Genomic DNA, 18,496 nt, shown 5'->3' on the forward strand with positions numbered 1-18,496 from the left:
TAAATCTCTCTTGTGTTTCTTCAGTGTGGAGGTGTTGCAATTAAACATATGGGGTCTAGTTGTACGCAGATGTATGTTTATTGGTAGTCATAAATAGCATTTACCATTATGGTATAGGAGAAAGTACACCCTCTTTCAATTCTGGAGTTTTATCCATAAGAACATCATAAAACCAATCTGGTCTTTACCAAGTTTTAAAATCTCACCTCAAGTGTACATAAACATGTCATGGATTTTATTTTTTCCAAACAAAAACAACCTATGTGACAAAGTAAGTACATCCCTCCTAGAAGCCAGAAAAGTAAATGCAATGAACTGAATTCTAAACAAAAACTTACAGAAAAATTTGAGCCGATAAGCCGCAAAACCTTTGGAACAATGTCCTATGAAGAGATGGGACCAAAGTGCAAATGGTCAAACCTCCATTTGATTGAAATACCGGTGACGGACGTGAAGCGAGCTAGCAGAAACGAATGGCTGTGAACACTACTTGTAATATCTAGAAAAATACATCTTCAGTTCTCAACAATGAGAAATTGACTTAACTCTGGCTTGAATTATGGGGTATACTTAGTTTCACACGCACATACACATATCTTTGTATTTTGATTGACATTTTTACACTTGAGGTTAGATTGATATATTTTTGCAACAATAGCAAAGAGCACATTTATCTTATGTCCTTAAAAGTAAAACCATATGACTGGATTGTTGCTTTCTTTTGAACTGACCTTGCAGTTAAGAGAAATGGTGGAGTATTGCACCCTCTTGTGGTCAGATGTCTTACTGCCATCAACCACGAAAATAGGTGGCTTTGTTTAAATGTGTTAGACATTCCTAATTTTTCTGGTATAACATTAACAGTTTTATAGTTGAGGTTAATCATCAAGCAGAAAAGTGAAATTTCAGACATTTTAGGAGTAAAAACTGAATCTTACACTTTGGGGAGAAAATTACATAATATTGGCAGGGGACACATCTTGAATAGCTTAGAATTGCACTCTAGAACAATCGCTTTTTAGGGAGGAAGACTATAAAAACTGAATGAAATTTCCTCGAACAAAATTATAGAAACTTTTTAAGGTAATCTCATTTTAAAGAAGCAATATTTAAATATACCATCTGACAGGGCAACTCTTTAGAAACCACGTTTTTTTCTTACTATAAAAATATAATTTGCAGTGTGAACAATGGCTTTCTGTGGCATTGAGGTCACATGTTTGAAAGTCAAAGAGAAACACTACTACGAGAGTCTGTACAGGTGTGTCAGGAGCTACTACACAGAGGCCTCTGCAGTTGTTGTTGGGCTTTGGCTGGGGGCTGGACTGGATGGACAGGAATTTTCTGGACTTCCAGGAGTCCGGAGGGTAGATTTCCTCTTCCCGTTCCTCACCGTCAGTTCATCTTTGGGCTTAAATGTCAGAGGCACGAAGCCATCAGCGTCTGCCACAAGTACAATCCACAACGGTCCTGGAAAAGAAATACACAAGACTGTTGGTGTTCCATGCTGTAGTTGAAAAGAGCAATAACCGTCCATTTCCCATTTTAGAGAAGCCCCCATTTAGCTTTTTATATTTCAGTTGTTGCTTCAACAGCAGAAAGTAGCAAAAACATCTGCCAATTAGCTGAAGCTGTTAAATAACTCCAATATAGTTGACTTGGATTTCTTTAGTCACGAAGACCCTCGAAAAGGTGCTAAAAAGTGCCTGAAATGATACGGGCTATCAGTTCTCTTAGAATCCGCAATAGAGCAGAAGCCTCACAGATTCAGTCTTCTTAAAAGTGGCAATGTCAGTCATTTGTTCACTGATTTGAAGGAGCATCTCAACAGTTAATAGTTGGTAAGACAAGATAGATGTGATTTTAGGCAACGGTCCTCTGCAGAGTTATAAGCATACTTTGCTGTCTTTACAGTACAAACTGCAGCGCCTAGAACAAAAGAACAAACTAATTTTCATCAGCTCTTAAAATGTGCCATTTCTCTTTAGGCCAGTCCATGTGTTCTTTGGCAAACCTCTTCCCCACATCATTTTGTTTCTGGCAATGGTCATTTGTGGAGGTATCTTGGCCTGGCTACACTGCAAAACCAACTGTCCTTCGGGCAAATATGAACACTGCCAGGTTGAGTTAACATGAGTTGGTTAATCAGAAGAAAATAACCAAACAAAAACAAAACACTTTGCCCATCAGGAATGATAAGCTGCTTTTGTTTTAAACCCTGTAATCTGATCTAGGCGTCTAATCACTTCCAATAATAGCTGAGGCACGTTAACAGGAGAACAATATCAGACTATGTTGTTGAGGTAACAATTAACTCTTTGAAAGAACATTCTTTATGGAGTAAACCATTTTTGTTGGCTGTAGCTAAAAGATGATGTGTAAAGAGAGTTGGCCCAGGTAGTAAAAGCACCCAACTGCTTCTGGTCAGAAGGAGGAAGCCCATCGAACGAGGTTTCCTGAACTGCACGCAGCGAGGGACCTACCCGAGAAGACTAAGGAGTTTCCTCTTAGTGGTTTCCATTGACTAACTCTGTACTCTGTCACAACATCATTAATCTTATGTGCTATGAGACATAGAGGACTTCCAGGATCCTTTTTGGTTCGACAGTAAAACAAAACGACAAGCATTACACCATTAGGTAATGGTAGTTCTATTCTTCTACACATACCGTACATCATCTCCACAGTGGTAAGGTTGAAAAGGTCTTGGATGGCACGCAGGCACAGCTTCCCGTCACACAGAAGCACTGGCCTCCTCTCATCGATGAACACATTCTCCGATAACTGCTTCTGCATGTGCCAACACAATGTGAAAATCAGTACCAGCTCTTGTGCAAAAAGTCCAGCATTGTCGAAATAAGGTTGTAGTTACTGCATAGGACAATGGGTGGACAAGATGTGCTTAATAAGGACAAAACGACTCACTACAACATTACCTGGCATGTGACATTGACATACGGGGGATCAGTTACGTTGGGATAGACCGTTGGGGCCTTCTTGCCGTTCTGCGTATAATCTCTGATTTCTGTCAGGCATTGTTGTACATCTGCAAAGCGTGTAAAAAGCCTTTCCATGTTGTGTACAAGCTGTTCCAGGGAGCGCTCTCTGGTCCGTCCAGTTGTTTTCTCAGGCATGGGTAGCGTCGGCGGCTCCGAGTGGAGCTTCTCCGATGGCTCGAAGCGAGGAGAACTTGCCCGGCTGGAGTCTCTGCTGGCCTGGCCTCCTACTGCCAGGCTGGCCATCCGATTGACGTGGTCCATGTCAAAGTTCTCGACCGTGATGGACGAGGTTCTGGACGAGGCTCTTTCTTGCCGCTCAGAGAAGTCTACGGAGGTGGTGACGGGGCTGGGTTCGTTGCTCCTGATCTCCTCGACCAGCCTGCGTCTGCTCCCTGGCGAACAAACTACCCTTCCAGGCAGAACCAAGTCTTTTATCCCTGGCCGCTCCCTGTCATCCTTTGACAGGTGCTCTGAGTGCCTCCTAATCCCTGCGCAGAAATTAGAAGAAGACTCATGGTTGAGAGCAGAGGGGGATGGTGCAATAGCTGTTTCTCCATCGTATATTAGCTCTTTGGATATGAGGCGAAGAATATATTTGTCCGTGTTGGAAGACGGAAGGAAGGCAGGATCGGTAGTCTTCTGCCTGCCCACCATCAACAGCAGCACCTTGTCACTGAGGAAGCAGACACCTTTGGGTCTTTCGTTCTGCTGCAGAGAAATCTGCTGGATGTTGGGCATAGCAGATGGTGTGATACAATAAACGAGAACCATGCTGCAGGTATTGGAAGCAACTGCAACTGTGGAGGCACGAGGATCAAAAGCAACAATATCAGGGACCAAAATCCCTGGAATGCTGACTTTGCGGGTTGTAGTTACCTTTCGCTCGTATGTAACCAGAACGAGGTGTGAGCTGTCCTGCCCAGAACCTGTAAAAGTGTCTCTGCGGCGCAAGTGGATAAGGGGGCTGGGGTCCGAGCGACGGTGCTTCGCCAGGAGATGGGTAAGATCAAGGGGGCCTGAGCTGGGGATATACGATCTCTCTGACTCAAAAGACCTCCTCCTTGAATCCAGAATGCCATCATCGTCTGCCATGACTGCGTGCGAGCCCTGACCTTGCAGGGTCTCTGTCGGCAGGTCAAAAGCTATCCCGGAGTTTAGTCCACATAATTTATCAAGCGGTAGCTCTGTAGCCACAGCTACCTGAGCTTCCCCCGTGGCCTCAATTGCACAGATGTAGCCCCCCACGTCAAAGATAGGGCAAAAAGTGCATGCCACCAGGCTTTTCTGGATGTCATTCCAAATGAACGAATGCAGAGCACTGCCAATAGCCACCACCAGGCGGGTGCCATCCTTAGTCCAACAAGCGCAATGAATGAGCCCACTGCCTTTGATGTCTGCTTTGATCCTCCTGTTGTCGACCCTGACAGAAAACAACACGGACGTGTCTCGCTTCGTCAGCAGAGCCAGCATGTCCAGTTTAGGATGCCAGACGCACCCTTGAGAAAGCAAGGGAAAGGGCTCACTCATCTCGCAGGTTTGCGTGCACAGCAGCTTGTTCTGCTCAAGAGCACTGAGCTGAAGCTGCCACACCGTAACATGTTTCTTATGCTGGACAGCCAGAAGAGCAGGGGAGTCCGAGCAGCACAGTGGGCCCCAGAAGAGTCCGAAGACGTGCTCAAACTGCCCGATTACGTTGGTGTCTCCAAACTTCACCTCGCCATTGATGAAGTAGAGAGCCGTCAAGCAGACCTGCTTCCCATCGGTCCATGCAATCCCGTGCACAGGGTGGATGGCTTGGTGTAGAGTGTTGAGTCCACTCCTAAGCAGCTTTGCTTTACCAAGATCCATCTTGAAAGGAACAAAAAATCTTAGATGAAGACAAAAATATATGTCTCAAAAAAGAAGCATTGATGACAGAGACCTAGCTGAGTTACTATTTGAACAAGGGTAGCTATTGCTACCTGTGCAAGTTAAGAACAGCAAAAGCCTTTCCTGTGTCTCCTCCCAAGTACACGCTTTAATCCCCTTCTGCCTGAGCTGAGGCTGTCGTGACGAACACCTACAGCTGCTTATGCCGGATGACCTTAACAACGTACAGTTAGGAGCCCAGGGTATTAACAACGTTGTGTTGAGTGGGTCACCGCACTGTCTTTTTTTAGATATGGTGAAAGTTGGTAGTAAGCCTTACAAAATAGATCTTAACCTCAAGTAATAAGGGAACAGATGTAAAATTACGCAAAGAAGCAAATATACATCTGGGATCTTAATCTGGTACCTTAAATAAAATAGGGAGAAGATGAAGTAAATGAAACATTGTTGTATCTTATAGAAGGTTTCTTTCAGTCACTGAGATTAAAAAAGATCTTCCGAATTTTAAGTGGGATCAATATGTTCAGATTTTAATTTTCCCATGTAATTACTTTATGTACATATTTGGCATTCTAAAAATGTGAAATAAAAAGTATTGGTGCACAAAGATGTTTTGTAGATTTCTTTACATTTTTTACATTACTCAGTTGCATATTTCTTTGGATTGGAGTCTGCTATTAATAAATGCTCAGTATTATCCTACGTTACAAATTTGTCCGTCCTTACAGTATGTTATTTTCTTAGTTCCTGTTAATGTACAGTGTGTTATTCTTAGGTCTGTTTTTATATTTGTATTTTTGTTTAGATCTACATGCTTTGAGTTGACACTTACTTTGCTACTGGTACACATGAATTTCTCCACCGAGGGACAATAAAGATTATTGCAATGACAAAGTTGTTGTTTTTAAGTTACGATAAGACTGACAATAAAAATTACAATATAATTTCTTTATAAAAAACTTTTTTTATATCTCTGTCACCCCACTTACTTCATCTTAAAATCTTTTCTTAGACTAAAAATAGTCAAAGTGCTGCATTTACATTTTGAAAAAACATCAGACTGAATGTTTTGAATGTACATCTCTACCAAGTACATAAACTAGAAATCTGCTTTTCTGCCCTGGTCCTCCTGCAAATCGCATCTTATGCTATATTGTTGCCAAATTTGACAGAAACCAATGCAATATCCTCACATTTGGCTTTAGCATTTTGCTGAAGCTACCAAGTTACTAGGGAAACCTACTTGAAGGTTGAATTTAATTTTAAAATAATCCACAAGCAAACAAATAAACGCTCCAAAATAACTTAGATAAGCTGCCTTATTTGATGTCACCAGAGGCAGTTGCAGGGAATTCTGTAGCTTGCTTAAAATAACAAAATAGCAAAAAATACATTTAAGAATTGAGCATGATGTGATCTATGGGGTCACCAGCTATTTCTACAGTGAGTTCACAAATTTTACAGACAAGTCTGGCAAGCAGCTTTAAGTTGTGAAATCAAATTACGAACGAGACGGCACAAACATGCAACTTTACTTAGCATACCTGAAAATGCAACAGCCGTCTCAGACGAAAAACGTGACAAAAGCATAGAAACACAATTTCTTCACATTGTTACCGGCTGAAATGTGTCTCCAACGTTGCTCTCGTGCTCGTGAATGACTCGGAAACAAAACTAAGCGTACTAGGGTAAGTGCATTATGGGATATGTAGTTTGTTGACCAATAATATCTGTTTTGCCTTTTTGAATGCTTTATAAACCGTTACTTTCATTGGCTGTAAAATAAAATAAATACTTAATCTCTTTTTTTTTTTTTTTTTTTTTTTAAAACACACACAACCAGGCAAAAATTAAACAAAACAGACCAACGAACAACAAGAACTAGCATCTCCTCGATGAGGCGCAAGAACGTGACGTAGTTGTAGTCCCCGACTGTGTCTCGCGACAGAATAAGTGGGCTCTCTCTGTAACGGCTGGTCAGGCTGCGGGGCTCGATGGTAGTCCGCTGAATACATGATTTCAATCGATTAAGCCCGACTTGTAGCCGCAAAAGAGGGCAACGCCGGCCGTTGAAAGGGCTTTTTAGGTTTTATGTTTCTTAGTTAGCCTTCAAAGTAGCACAACCATGGGCGTAGAAGTCGAGACCATATCTCCCGGTGATGGTAAGTAAATGTAGCCGCCTTGGGTTGCCTTTGATGCGGGGTGGGAAGTGGTGCTGTTGCTGACTCCCTGGAATGTCGCGGTGCTCGTGAATAATGTTGCCGTTCCAAAAGTACAATTTTCATAAATGAATATTACGAGTCGGCGTGGTTAGTTAAAAACCCGTTTGAGCTATAATTAGAGTTGTGTGATAACGCTCAATCTTGAAGGGGCTCATCCTCACTGAAAGGCTTGCATGGCATCTTCCCAGAACGCTCCATACTCACTATGAAACGTGCTAGTCCTACCAATTGGACATAACGGGACTCCATAAATTATTGTTTTGCGTGGCATCAGAAATTTGTTACCATAACTTCGCACAAAAACTGAAGTAAGGAAGCTGAACCTGCGTCCTAACTCTCATTGTCAAAAGTAAGCAGATTATATTTATACTCGGAGCAAAATGCATGCAGGCTACTGTTGCCACAAGGGAGTGACAGATACGACTGAAGTTAGTCTACAGGCTAGAAGGCAGGGAGCAGAGGTTTAGCTCCTGGATACTTTGGAACTCAAACTTAAAACAATCAAGGGATGAGTTTTTCCCTCCCACAAATATACAGTGTCAATAAAAACACAACTGTGTAATGGAATATGCATGAAATGCAAAGTGTTTTAGAAAGTGCACCCAAGCCTTCATGGAGCTTGCTTGGATTTTAACACTCGCTATGACCCGTTTGGGTTCTGTGCACATTCACCACTTGGGTGATTGATAAAGAGCTTCGATAATCAAATCTATTTAAGATGCACTGAGCAGGATAACAATTTCTGCTTCTTTTTTTTTTTTTTAACTCTGACCAATGAATTAAGTTTTTCTCCCTTTTTTCCCCTTTTCTACAGCTTGTTTCTCAGGAAATGAAACAAAAATGTCCTTTTATGAAAAAAAAAAATGGTGGCCAGTCTGCATGTAATGAAGGTAATATTGACAGATACGGATATTTGGCCGACTGATTCGTGCATCTCTAAAATCTGGTCCCTCCGGTCTGTACTGGTCCTTTTAACAACCCATTTCCATGTTTTTGTAAATTAATTTTTTTTTAAATCCATTCCAGATTCTAACATGCAGCTCAAACATTTTACTACACAATAGGAAAATAAACCGATTTGCAGAAAAAGTTTAATTTAAAATGGTGCGGAATACAGAAAACAACATAAAACAGCAACAAAAAAATCTAATAAACTGCATATTAAAAAAAATAGATACCGTTTCATAACTAATGAATCACTTAGAATAATTACAAGATAAGCCTCTCCTTCTCAGAAGTGTGCGAGCATACACTAATATTTGTTTTCTTTCTTTTCTTAACAGGGCGAACATTTCCAAAGAAAGGCCAAACATGTGTTGTTCATTACATAGGTAATTGTTTTTTTTATTTTTTTTCATATCCTGACTCTCTTGAAACTCTGCATCCTTCCTTTGTCCTTGCTGCTGAAAGAGGAAATCTGCCCGTTTTGGACGTGATCTGCTCTGCTCATGTTACAAGTCGCTCGCTCGCACAATTCCCACATTCTTCAGGCCGGTGCACCTGCGTGTTGGTTTGAGTTTCATAAGCTCTGCGGGGCTGCGCCTCCTCTGTCAGGCACCATTAGTTTGCTTTGGTTCTGAAAGAGAAGTCAGATGTTTTCCTCTGCTAGACTCTGTTTCGGCTTGTCACTCACACACACACACACACGTCCACGTGCACACACACACATATGTATGTCTGCTTTCGTTTTCCTGTTTGTCAGAAGGCCTTGTTTTAAGGTGGGGCAGTAAGACATGGAGACGTTTGGGGAAATAAATTTGGGCTGTTCTGTGCCTCGGGCTTGGCTGTCCAGACAACTAGGTCAGACAGAAAGTAAACAGAACCTAGTTCACATGTCATCTGTCGGCATCACGTGTTTTCTTTTATGTGCATATAGAACCAGACCCACACTGGCACGTTTTCTACTGTACACCGATTTAGTATCGGTATTTTTGTGGCATTGCCTCTGGGTTTTTCTTCTTTGCCATTGCAGTAATTTGAATGTTTATTTGGCCCAGAGTTCAGCTGTATTTAACTAATGTGTGAGTCATTTTCAGCTGAATAAAATTCAAGGATGTTCCGATGAGTAAATATTTATGAGTTAAACTTATAAACTGCTAAATATCTAAAACACTAATGGCCCCAATGATCTCTTTCTCTTTAGTGCTTTGATAAGAGAATTTTCAGTTTTCTTCTTTGTTTAAATAAAGAAAACTGTCAACCAATCAGGTTTTAGTGGAAGCGAGGCATTTTAGTGAAATATACAGTTTTGAAACTTAATTTGGAAGAAAAGAAATATACAGCTGGGCATCATCTGAATAATAGTGATATGAGATGTCTTTACAAAGTAGTATGGGACCAATAGGATGAGAGCAAAAGCAACAGGGGTCCCAAAGCGGAACCTTGTGGAACGTCTGGAGAATGAGACCTTGCAACCAGTGATGTACAAATAGAACAATTTTTGCCAAATACCAGTTTTTTAGTGACTTCTGAGACCAATTTATATTTTTTATTCTTTAATATTTGGTTTATATTTTAACAAAGTAGACGTCTGGGATACTAATAATCCTTGTCTTGTGTGAGAAAACTGGCTTCTGTGTCCCTTTAACGGAGTCTGCTAACAGCTTGGATGAACAACAGCTTAGACAAAGGCTTCAGATGTTTTTATAATGATCTCGGTTGGGAGTCTGCTGGCTTAGGCTGGCCATTTGGGGACAGCGATTATGCACAACATGTAGTGCAAAGCAAGTGTCTCAATTTTTTTTTCTTTTCTTTTTTTTTTAACACAAAACTAATCATTTTGCTGTTATTTCTTAATATTTTCCAATAAGTCTTTTCAAATCAGTTATTCTTGGACTCCTGTATTGTCTTATTGAACGTAAGGTGACGTTTTCCCCTCCATCTTTAATTTTCTTTGCCATTCGACCGGCTGGATTTGCCTATAAGCTGCTGGTATTTTGGAGGCAAGGCCTTACAAAGTACAGAGTTAAGCCAAAACAAGTCTGTACAAAAGGCTAAAAAAATCTCATTATATGAGCATGGGAAAATGTATTTGCACAGATTAGATGGAAAATGTTTCTCTTGATATGAAAAATAAAAACTATACATCGTGGAAAACGACTAAAGACACTCCAGTTTTTGCAGAAATATCAAATACAGTTGTTTTATTTTAAAGCAGTTAGAATCTCACACAAAGAAGGATCTTGGAAGAGTTTGTTAATTTAACTCTCTTAATTCACAATCTGAGAGTGTTAGCCTTTCCTCAACCCTGCCCTGATTCTATTTGACCAGAATTGGAGACACAACCTCGAACAGTAAGGAGAGATAGTTCTCCGAACAGACTAGGTTCTAGATTAAGAACCTAGTCTGCTCTGTTTTCCAGCGTTTAGCAATACAGAACTTCTCTGTTGCTCTTCAAAACCACTGTCTCTTTTTTTTTTTTATTTCTCGTCTTTTCACCCGGGGGATCTTAGACGTGCAGACACTTGCATGCCAGAGCGGACAGACACAAAGATTTGCAGCGGTGACCTCTCTCTGACTCCCGGTGAGAGTTGCGATCGCCCAAATTAGCAGAGAGGTCACTGCCAACTCGGCAGATACCAGCTCTGGCACTCAAACCTGCAGAATACAGTGCTTTTCCAAAGTATTCATGCCTCCTATTCTACGCATTTTGTCTTGCTCCAAGTGCAGATTTGAGGGGAATTTTATGTGATGGTCCAACATAAAACAGCACATTATTATTAAGTGGAAATTTATTCAAATCGATGTACATAGGAAAAGCTAAACAGACTGTTCCGCCATCATGAATCATCTTTTTTGTATAACTTTACCCATTCCTCTTGGGAAAATATCTCATTCTTTGTTTAGATTCTTCCATCTATCCACTCTGGCTGACCGCCATATTCCTGCTGAAAAACGGTTTCCCCACACCATGATGATGCCATGGTATCACCACCATATTTGAAATAAATTCACATTCAATTCAAAAATACTTTTATTTATCCTAAAGGGACGCTAAATGTTATGACTAATTTCTACCAAGTACCTTCAAAGAGTCATCGTGATTGTGTATATGCTGTGGTCAGGAAGGATCTCCTGTAGCAGTCAGTCTCGCAGCAAATCTGAAGAAATTTGCTGCAATCATTAGACTGTTGGTGTTTGACGGTCTAATGATTGCCATGACATGCAAACAGCCAAATATCCGTAGAAAAGAGACAATATTCCACGATAACATGTCCTGGATGACACTGTCAGTTGTTGGCAAGTACTGCTAATCCACCTCATTTGCTTTTGCCGCTTCTCTCTAAATCTCTCTCGTAATCTTGTCTTAATGGTGGGGATCATGGTGTTTACATAGTTAATGATTAGTGCTGTCCTTACTTGGCCGGTTAGTTTAGGTTGATGGCCGTGTTTTGGAAGATTTCCAGTTGTGCCAAAGCCTGTTTCAAAATGATGAAGTAAACGGTTCAATCCAATGTTCAGGACTTGGGATATTAGCATAAAAAAAATCGCAAGGGGACTTTTTACAAATACTGTTATTTACATTAAGTGTAGAACCTGTTTGATTTTCCCGCTTCATATTCATTTATTACGTAGCGTTGGGATCATCACAGATAATCCTATTGAAAGATATTGTTTGTAATCGTAAATTCAAGAGGTTTGAATACTTTGTCAAGGCACTGCGGGTCCCTCTCATTCACTCACACCCCTGTTTCTGTCATCAAGCCCAAATGTCCATGTGCTCACGGAGTGGCAGCTCTAACAGCTGCAGTCCTGCTGTCTCAAGCTTGTTTCTAAGCATATCAGACTGTCGCCAAAGGAGGAAAACGTAGGCTGATACGGTATCAGCCAGCATGAAGGAAGGAAAATGAGTCCGAGATAAATGGAGTGATTGGCGGCACCGGGTTTCTGTGACAAACAATGCTCTTATTTTTTTATAATTTTTTTTACTTAAATAAAACTACCAGTGGGGAAAGCCTAATTTGGGTTGTTCTATAACAAGTTCAGGCTCTAGACTTTGACACCTGAGAACACCAAAGCTGAGGCTTGACAGCTTAAGGTGCGCCTGAAGAGCAGGCTGAAAGTCACGAGCTGCCAAACTACTTCCAGGGAGGAAATGTTGTTTGAGTGTCTGTGGATGTTTTCACTGCCAACAGTGTGGAGTTTATGCAAGTGAGGGGGGAAAAAAACAGCTTGAGACTCAGATGAACATCATCTCCTGTTGAGTGGTTGACTGTTTGACAGGCTTTTTTCACAGCTCGTATTCTGATTGTGAACATAATACCCTCTACACAGCTTACACCTGGCAGATGCCGTGAGGAAAAATAAGTTATAGCACACTTGTATTCATTAACCAAACCTTGTTTGTTCATGAAAAAGATGCAACCAAGACTATAGTAATAAATTGATTCTAAATACTCCTTCTCAAAATTACTCCATTATTAGAAGAGAAATGTGCAAGACTTGACTTGGTCATTAAGACGTGTGACCATGCAGCACTGACGCGGGTCTGGTCAGCAGATAGCTTTACACACGTCTCAGTTCATCTGCCCAGGGGGCTGCTCTACTGGCAGCTTTTCTAGACGAGGGGCAACACAGGATACAGTAAACTGAGTAAAAATAACCCCACCCCTGTGTGGTATGGCGTCTCGCCAGCCTACAACCAAGTGAAACCCTCTCTGACGGGGAGAGAGAGCCTGGGAGCCGAGCGCAGGAAGGGATAGGCTGAGCTTTATTTTTGCAGACCTCGCCCAGGCTTAGCTATACAAAAACTGATAACAGCAGTGACACTCTGTGGGTCTTGGGTGGTCAGCAATATGGATTCTGGGTCAGTGCTTTGTTTGTGCACAGTGTAAACATTGAGAATAATTCTGTTAAGTTCTTATTCCCTTTTTTTCTTTTTTACTTTTGACAAAAGTTTTATATGCACCGTCTTTTCATTGGACATTTCACCTTGCGTTAAATCCACTTCGATATGCCTACAGTAAAAAAATAAGTAGGTTATATATCTGTATATATATATATATATATATTCCCCGGATCTTCTTTACGTCATCCACAACCCCATCCAATCACAAGAGTCAACTGTAATTCATCATCCTTCCATAGCCTCCCTTCATGTGGACAGTGTTTTAATTTGAATTGAGCCCCACTGAACTCACTAAACTGAACCCACTTTATGCGCTTCTTGCCAAACGTTGTTGTCCTGCTACTCGAATGACCTGCAGCAGGTGGCATTTGCTTTGGTGTGTGTGCGAACCTGTTGACTCCACGATTGGAAAGGGCTGTGGCCATTGATATATGGACTATGGAGGCTTCTCTGAAACTGTAGACTCGCTAATTTTAGGGGAAGCGAAAGAGGAGAAGCAGTACAGTATCAACATTCACATGACTAGATGGGCAAGACACCATGACTACATTTTGGTTGACACCAACTTTAAATGCCAAATATTCACACTTATTGGAAAGAATTATGACAGGCGGCTAAATTAGGGACTATCGCGGAGCCACTTGATAAGCAGGGGGTTAGGATTTTTTTTTCTCTTTCTGGTGCTTTCATTCCATGTGAAGTGCCAAAACCACTGAGTTTGTTTTATGTTACTGGTTCAAATATGGACAAAGTCCTAAATTATTAAATGTTAGCTTGTGGTAACAAACATCTAGGTCCCCTTCACACCGCACCACAACATTAAAACTCAAAATTTTGATGGTGTCTGCAGAATACTGTAGGGTGCATCAGAAACCGGTGGAATGAGGGAGTTTCCAGACTGGCTTTGACCAGGCACTGGAAATTATCCATAGTCAAATATTGATGGTACATTTCGGTGGTGCCAGAATATTTGGATCCTGGATGCAGTTGGAGTTTGTCCTCGATATCTCCATGCATTCCCGGATATAAGTTGTCAGAGAATATGAATTCTGACAGGGTTTTACTGACCTCATGCCAAGTCTACAACCTCTTCACACCCACCCTAGGCTAGCAGCCCTCCAAATAATAACATGTTTGGCAGCTAGCTGCTTCTCCTCAGCTAAAATAAATGACCCACACATTCACACACTGATGGTGGCAAGCTACTTGATAGTAGCCGCAACTGCCCTGGGGCGATCTGACAGAAGTGAGGCCGCCTTACACTGGCACCACTGGACCATCTGATCACCAGCAGGCGAGGTGGGTGAAGTGTCTTGCACAAGGACACAACGACAAGAGGCGGGTGGAGCGGGGATCAAATTGGCAACCCACCGATTGCGGGACAAACTTCTATCAAACGTTTACCACACCACCATTGCCAAAATTGTCCTAATCTGTTAGATTTTTCCAAAAGCACTAAAGTTTTACTTGGAGTCACATTTTGCATATTGTGACTCCAATGTATGTAATTCCTTCTCTGTGCACTTTCCAACTTAGGCGACACACTCAGCTGTGCAACAAACTTTGTACAGAAGACTCCTTCTCCACACCGTTTTGTACTAAAAATGTTGAAGGAACACATTCCTCCGTCACAATAAGGCTGAATGTGATGGTATAGGTGCATAAACCTCCTATACAAGTGAGAGATCAATAAGAAATTTAGCAGCTAGCGAAGAAAGATCCTCGTGCGGATGTGAAATTTGCTCAGTAGACAAACTCAGCCAGCCTTCATCAATGGTTTTTATTAAATTGTTGTGCAGAGGCAATGATGGATATACTCTACATGAAAAATGCAATAGACAGAGAAATTAGATGTATATTTCTGTGCAAAAATCTTCAGCGGACCATCTCCAAACTTCTCTTACAGAGCAGCTACCGTTGAAAGTTTGCCTTCATCAAAAATTTAAAAGAAGTCATCAAAGAATGTCAAGTGTTTTGGCCTGTAGCTTTGTTGATACTAAAATACCTTTTCACACCTGGTACTAGAGGCATCTTCTGTAGATCAGTACAAAGTACATGCCTTTAAGGTAGACTCTCATTCGCAAACCTTCTAAAGTTGCTATTTACACCCGGCTCATTTCCAAGTTGTGGAGACAAACCGATCCTTAGAGCAGGGTTTGCTTACAGGTACAGATCGTTTGTGCAGGAACAATAACGAACTGTTTTTAAGGGTGTGATTGTTTTGCTGGCTCGGCTTTTAAAGGGTTTCAAAGTTCACAAGCCATTGCATCTCTGAAGTTATTAAAGCACCCTACGAAGGAAGAGCAGTGTTTTTCTGCCTTTGTATAAGTGTTTTTTGGCCCCAATCTTATTATCAAGCCTGAATGTTTGGTCCGTTTCTGAAGGAGCAGAGTCCTGTACCGCTGTGCCTTTGTAATCCTTTTCTCCCTGTGGTCTACATACATGCAAGTGACGGCCTAGTTAACTTTTAAAAATAATCCGCTAAACTAGGCCAATGACTTCAGATACTCGCTGCTTTTTTTTTATCGCAGTCAAGAAAGGAAACCACACCAGCCTAAAAATCGTTTGCAGACCATGTCGGAAGCATGTTTGTTTATTTGAACCAACACCCTTGTCTTGTGTGATTGCCTTATCTCAAAGTGTTTGGATTTATTGTGTCGTTGGCAGGTATGTTGCAGAACGGGAAAAAGTTTGACTCCTCTCGAGACAGGAACAAACCTTTTAAGTTCAAGATTGGAAGGATGGAGGTTATAAAAGGCTGGGAGGAGGGAGTAGCACAGGTAAGAAAGCAATGTGCTTTCAGATGTTAGCATTGTTGGATTGCAGCAACAATGTCCTGGGTTAGAATCCTGGCCTGGGCTCTTTGTGCTTTGAGTTTGCCTGTTCTCTCTTTGAATGTGTGGGTTGTCTACAGGTAGTCCAGCTTCATCCAATGGTCCAAAAACATAACTGTAAAGGGAACTGGCCTCTCTGAATGCTTGTTTGTCCCATTTGTCTCTGTGATGGACTGGTGTGTAGCCTACGTTACATCAAATGACTGCTAGAGAAACACCCCCGCCCCCCAACGGGTATAGAAGGTGGATGATTCAATTAGTTTGTGGTACATCCACTGGAACTTGCCCTGGAGGATTGTCGGCACATTTCTCAATTCTTTCAGAGATTCACCACTGAAGTGGCATGAAACTATCATACATAAATGTATTATAGATCCAAAACTTTTTTTTTCTATTCAACGTAGAATAATTCAGTCCATATTCTGAAATGGGGCTGGTCTAACTTGGTCTAACTTGGTCTAGATGCCAAAAAGGTAATGAAAAGCCTTTTAGCAGTGGTTGCACACTAATGTGGTGCTTTCACTGGAACCTCCTCATGCATAAAATTTTTATTTCGAATTGAAGATTACATTAACAGAAAATCAAAACAATTATTATTTTTTAGTTCCATCTGACATCCAGGTTTAGGTAAGTTAGTGTAGGTAGGCAAAGCTCGGTTTTACTCTAGGTTGCTCTGTTTCAGCTGTGTATAACCTGGTGTCAGTATTTCACTGAAGTTCAAAATTATTTGTTTTGTTTGTTCCTGTGTTCATTTTGCTAGATTTGAAAACTAACTTAAAGGAAGTCTATGTTAAAATTTCTTGTAAAATTAGAGATCTCATTATACTTAAGCTTAAGTTTCACTTGCTTGTATGTTTTCTCTTAAATCCTAGGACAAAAAACCTCATTCATGTAAAGAGATATCAGGCAAACTTTATTTTGCATGTAACATTTCCTAATAAGAAAATACTGGTAAATTAATAGAAATTACTCTGGTTTTTTTTTACTTCTTTTGTATTTTAAATTTGTTTTGTGGAGAAGTAAATCCAGATGTGTTCGTCGTCTTTCCCGCGTCTCAGATGAGCCTCGGCCAGAGGGCGAAACTCACCTGCACACCAGACATGGCTTACGGAGCGACAGGCCACCCCGGCGTCATCCCGCCAAACGCCACGCTTATTTTTGACGTGGAGCTGCTCAAGCTGGAGTGACGGCCGCTTTACGACACAAGGGTCGAAGGTCGACTGGAGGTTGGGGGGTGGGGGGCCGCATTCGCCACGACCTGTTCTTACAGGAGACCATACCTGCTTGCTGCCCGCCACGACCTCCCGCCTGCTTCTCCTCTTTGTTTTGATTTATACATCTTCTTCTTTTCAGTATTTAAATGTAACTTCTGCTGCTTCACTGGCATCTCGTCATTATAGATTCTGTTCAGAGATATCCATGTCCTGCTCTACTTTTACTCTTATGTTTTAGATTCGTGCTTTTTTTTAAAAAAAAAAAAAGTTTCCATCTAATGTTAGTTCTGTCTGAACAATATTTCAGCGGATAAAAATCCACAAACTATTGCAATCTAAACTGCCTTACAGTTCACACAACAGAGGACGGGTACACATGTTCAAGATCCCGCATTTCTGCTCCGTACAATCCTGGGCATTATATACCACTGTCTGCATAGACACTTTGATAAAGGCTTGTCCTGCTGAGTCCTCTGAATGACGTTGCTGTTCAGTTTGTTTTATAACCTATCTGTACATTTAATGCAAGTGTACCCTATCAGGTGCAACCCAATGCTGTACAGTGTTGTCGAAGAGCCATTACCGCTGCAACAGTTTCCTGACAAAGTCCTGAATAAAATTTGGCATGTACTGTATTGAGAGCTCTATGTCCTGTTTGTAATTGCTTATACAATCAAGTCAAAAGAGTGATCCGCGAACTGTTTTACTATATTCACACCAGAAAAGCAGAATTTTGTGAATCTTGAGTAATCCAAGTTTATTAGAATACTGCAGTTCAAACTCTGATCAAGATCTGGAAATTTGGGGCTAGATTATTTTTGAAAACTGCATATTTACTCAAATTTAAAATAAATCTAATAAAATATTACTAAAAAGTATTAAATTTATGTAAAATAAAAACACTAGCGTTTGTCTGAGCTGAAGACCCACAAATTTTGCCCATTGTGACATCCTGTATTACTGAATAGATGTACTCATTCCAGTATTTAAAGAAAGAGAATTTTCAGTACATTAAACAAGCTGAAAGTTTCTTCCAAGTTAAAAAAGGAAAGATTAACCAATAAACATCCCAACAAGATGGAACTGGAATAATTTAAAAGCTACCAAATACATGTGTAATATAAAATCTGTGAAATAATTGCATTTTTCTTTTTTTGAGATTGCAAATAATCTTATTTTAAAGTGGTTTTTCTTTTGCAGTTTTTCACTGATCTTCTGTCTTGTGAAAAACAAGACATGCTTGCTGTTACGTAGGGTGGCCACAGGTAGGCAGTGTACAGAAGCCTTAAAGATACTTTTAACAGGCTGAACAGAAGTACAACGTTACATGTTAAACTTAAAAAAATAATCAACACAAAAGTTTGATATTCGTAACCTAAAAATGAAATTAAAGCCTGTATTCTAATCTTCAAGGTAGGTGAGAAAAATATTTGCACATCTCTAGAAAATGTCATCAAATAATTTCTCATAATTCAATAATACGTCTTATTGAATTCTAATTAGTTTGTGA

General features: G+C 40.7%; 2 protein-coding genes across 3 annotated transcripts; one reads left to right on the forward strand and one right to left on the reverse strand.

The window, feature by feature from the left end:
* Positions 1 to 62: 62 nt before the first annotated feature.
* On the reverse strand, positions 63 to 6,557 carry wdcp (WD repeat and coiled coil containing). The gene is made up of 4 exons (XM_032585259.1): positions 6,413 to 6,557; positions 2,937 to 4,847; positions 2,670 to 2,790; positions 63 to 1,470 (listed from the first exon to the last, which is right to left on the reverse strand). Exons 2-4 carry the CDS (start codon positions 4,845 to 4,847, stop codon positions 1,277 to 1,279), a joined length of 2,226 nt encoding a protein of 741 aa, XP_032441150.1. The 5' UTR covers positions 6,413 to 6,557; the 3' UTR covers positions 63 to 1,276.
* A 203-nt stretch (positions 6,558 to 6,760) lies between these two features.
* Positions 6,761 to 17,621, forward strand: fkbp1b (FKBP prolyl isomerase 1B). 2 transcript variants are annotated; one of them, XM_032585004.1, is made up of 4 exons: positions 6,761 to 7,030; positions 8,374 to 8,421; positions 15,606 to 15,718; positions 16,831 to 17,621. In XM_032585004.1, the coding sequence occupies exons 1-4, from the start codon at positions 6,994 to 6,996 to the stop codon at positions 16,957 to 16,959; spliced, it is 327 nt and encodes a 108-aa protein (XP_032440895.1). In that variant the 5' UTR covers positions 6,761 to 6,993; the 3' UTR covers positions 16,960 to 17,621. The 2 variants fall into 2 exon arrangements, with proteins under 2 accessions (XP_032440895.1, XP_032440896.1); XM_032585005.1 differs by lacking the exon at positions 8,374 to 8,421.
* Positions 17,622 to 18,496: the final 875 nt, after the last annotated feature.

The sequence above is a fragment of the Xiphophorus hellerii genome, chromosome 15 (genome assembly GCF_003331165.1).
Source record: "Xiphophorus hellerii strain 12219 chromosome 15, Xiphophorus_hellerii-4.1, whole genome shotgun sequence".
Taxonomy (NCBI): Eukaryota; Metazoa; Chordata; class Actinopteri; order Cyprinodontiformes; family Poeciliidae; genus Xiphophorus; species Xiphophorus hellerii.

Bases quoted from the DNA above. Each gene is read 5' to 3' on its own strand.
- fkbp1b (XM_032585004.1), top strand. From the start codon at position 6,994: ATGGGCGTAGAAGTCGAGACCATATCTCCCGGTGATG. The intron at 7,031-8,373 runs GTAAGTAAATGT...TTTTCTTAACAG, and splicing joins GACCATATCTCCCGGTGATG to GGCGAACATTTCCAAAGAAA. The intron at 15,719-16,830 runs GTAAGAAAGCAA...CCCGCGTCTCAG, and splicing joins GGGAGGAGGGAGTAGCACAG to ATGAGCCTCGGCCAGAGGGC.
- wdcp (XM_032585259.1), bottom strand. From the start codon at position 4,847: ATGGATCTTGGTAAAGCAAAGCTGCTTAGGAGTGGACTCAACACTCTA. The intron at 2,791-2,936 runs GTAATGTTGTAG...TGGCACATGCAG, and splicing joins ATGTCAATGTCACATGCCAG to AAGCAGTTATCGGAGAATGT. The intron at 1,471-2,669 runs GTATGTGTAGAA...TTTCTTTTCCAG, and splicing joins CACTGTGGAGATGATGTACG to GACCGTTGTGGATTGTACTT.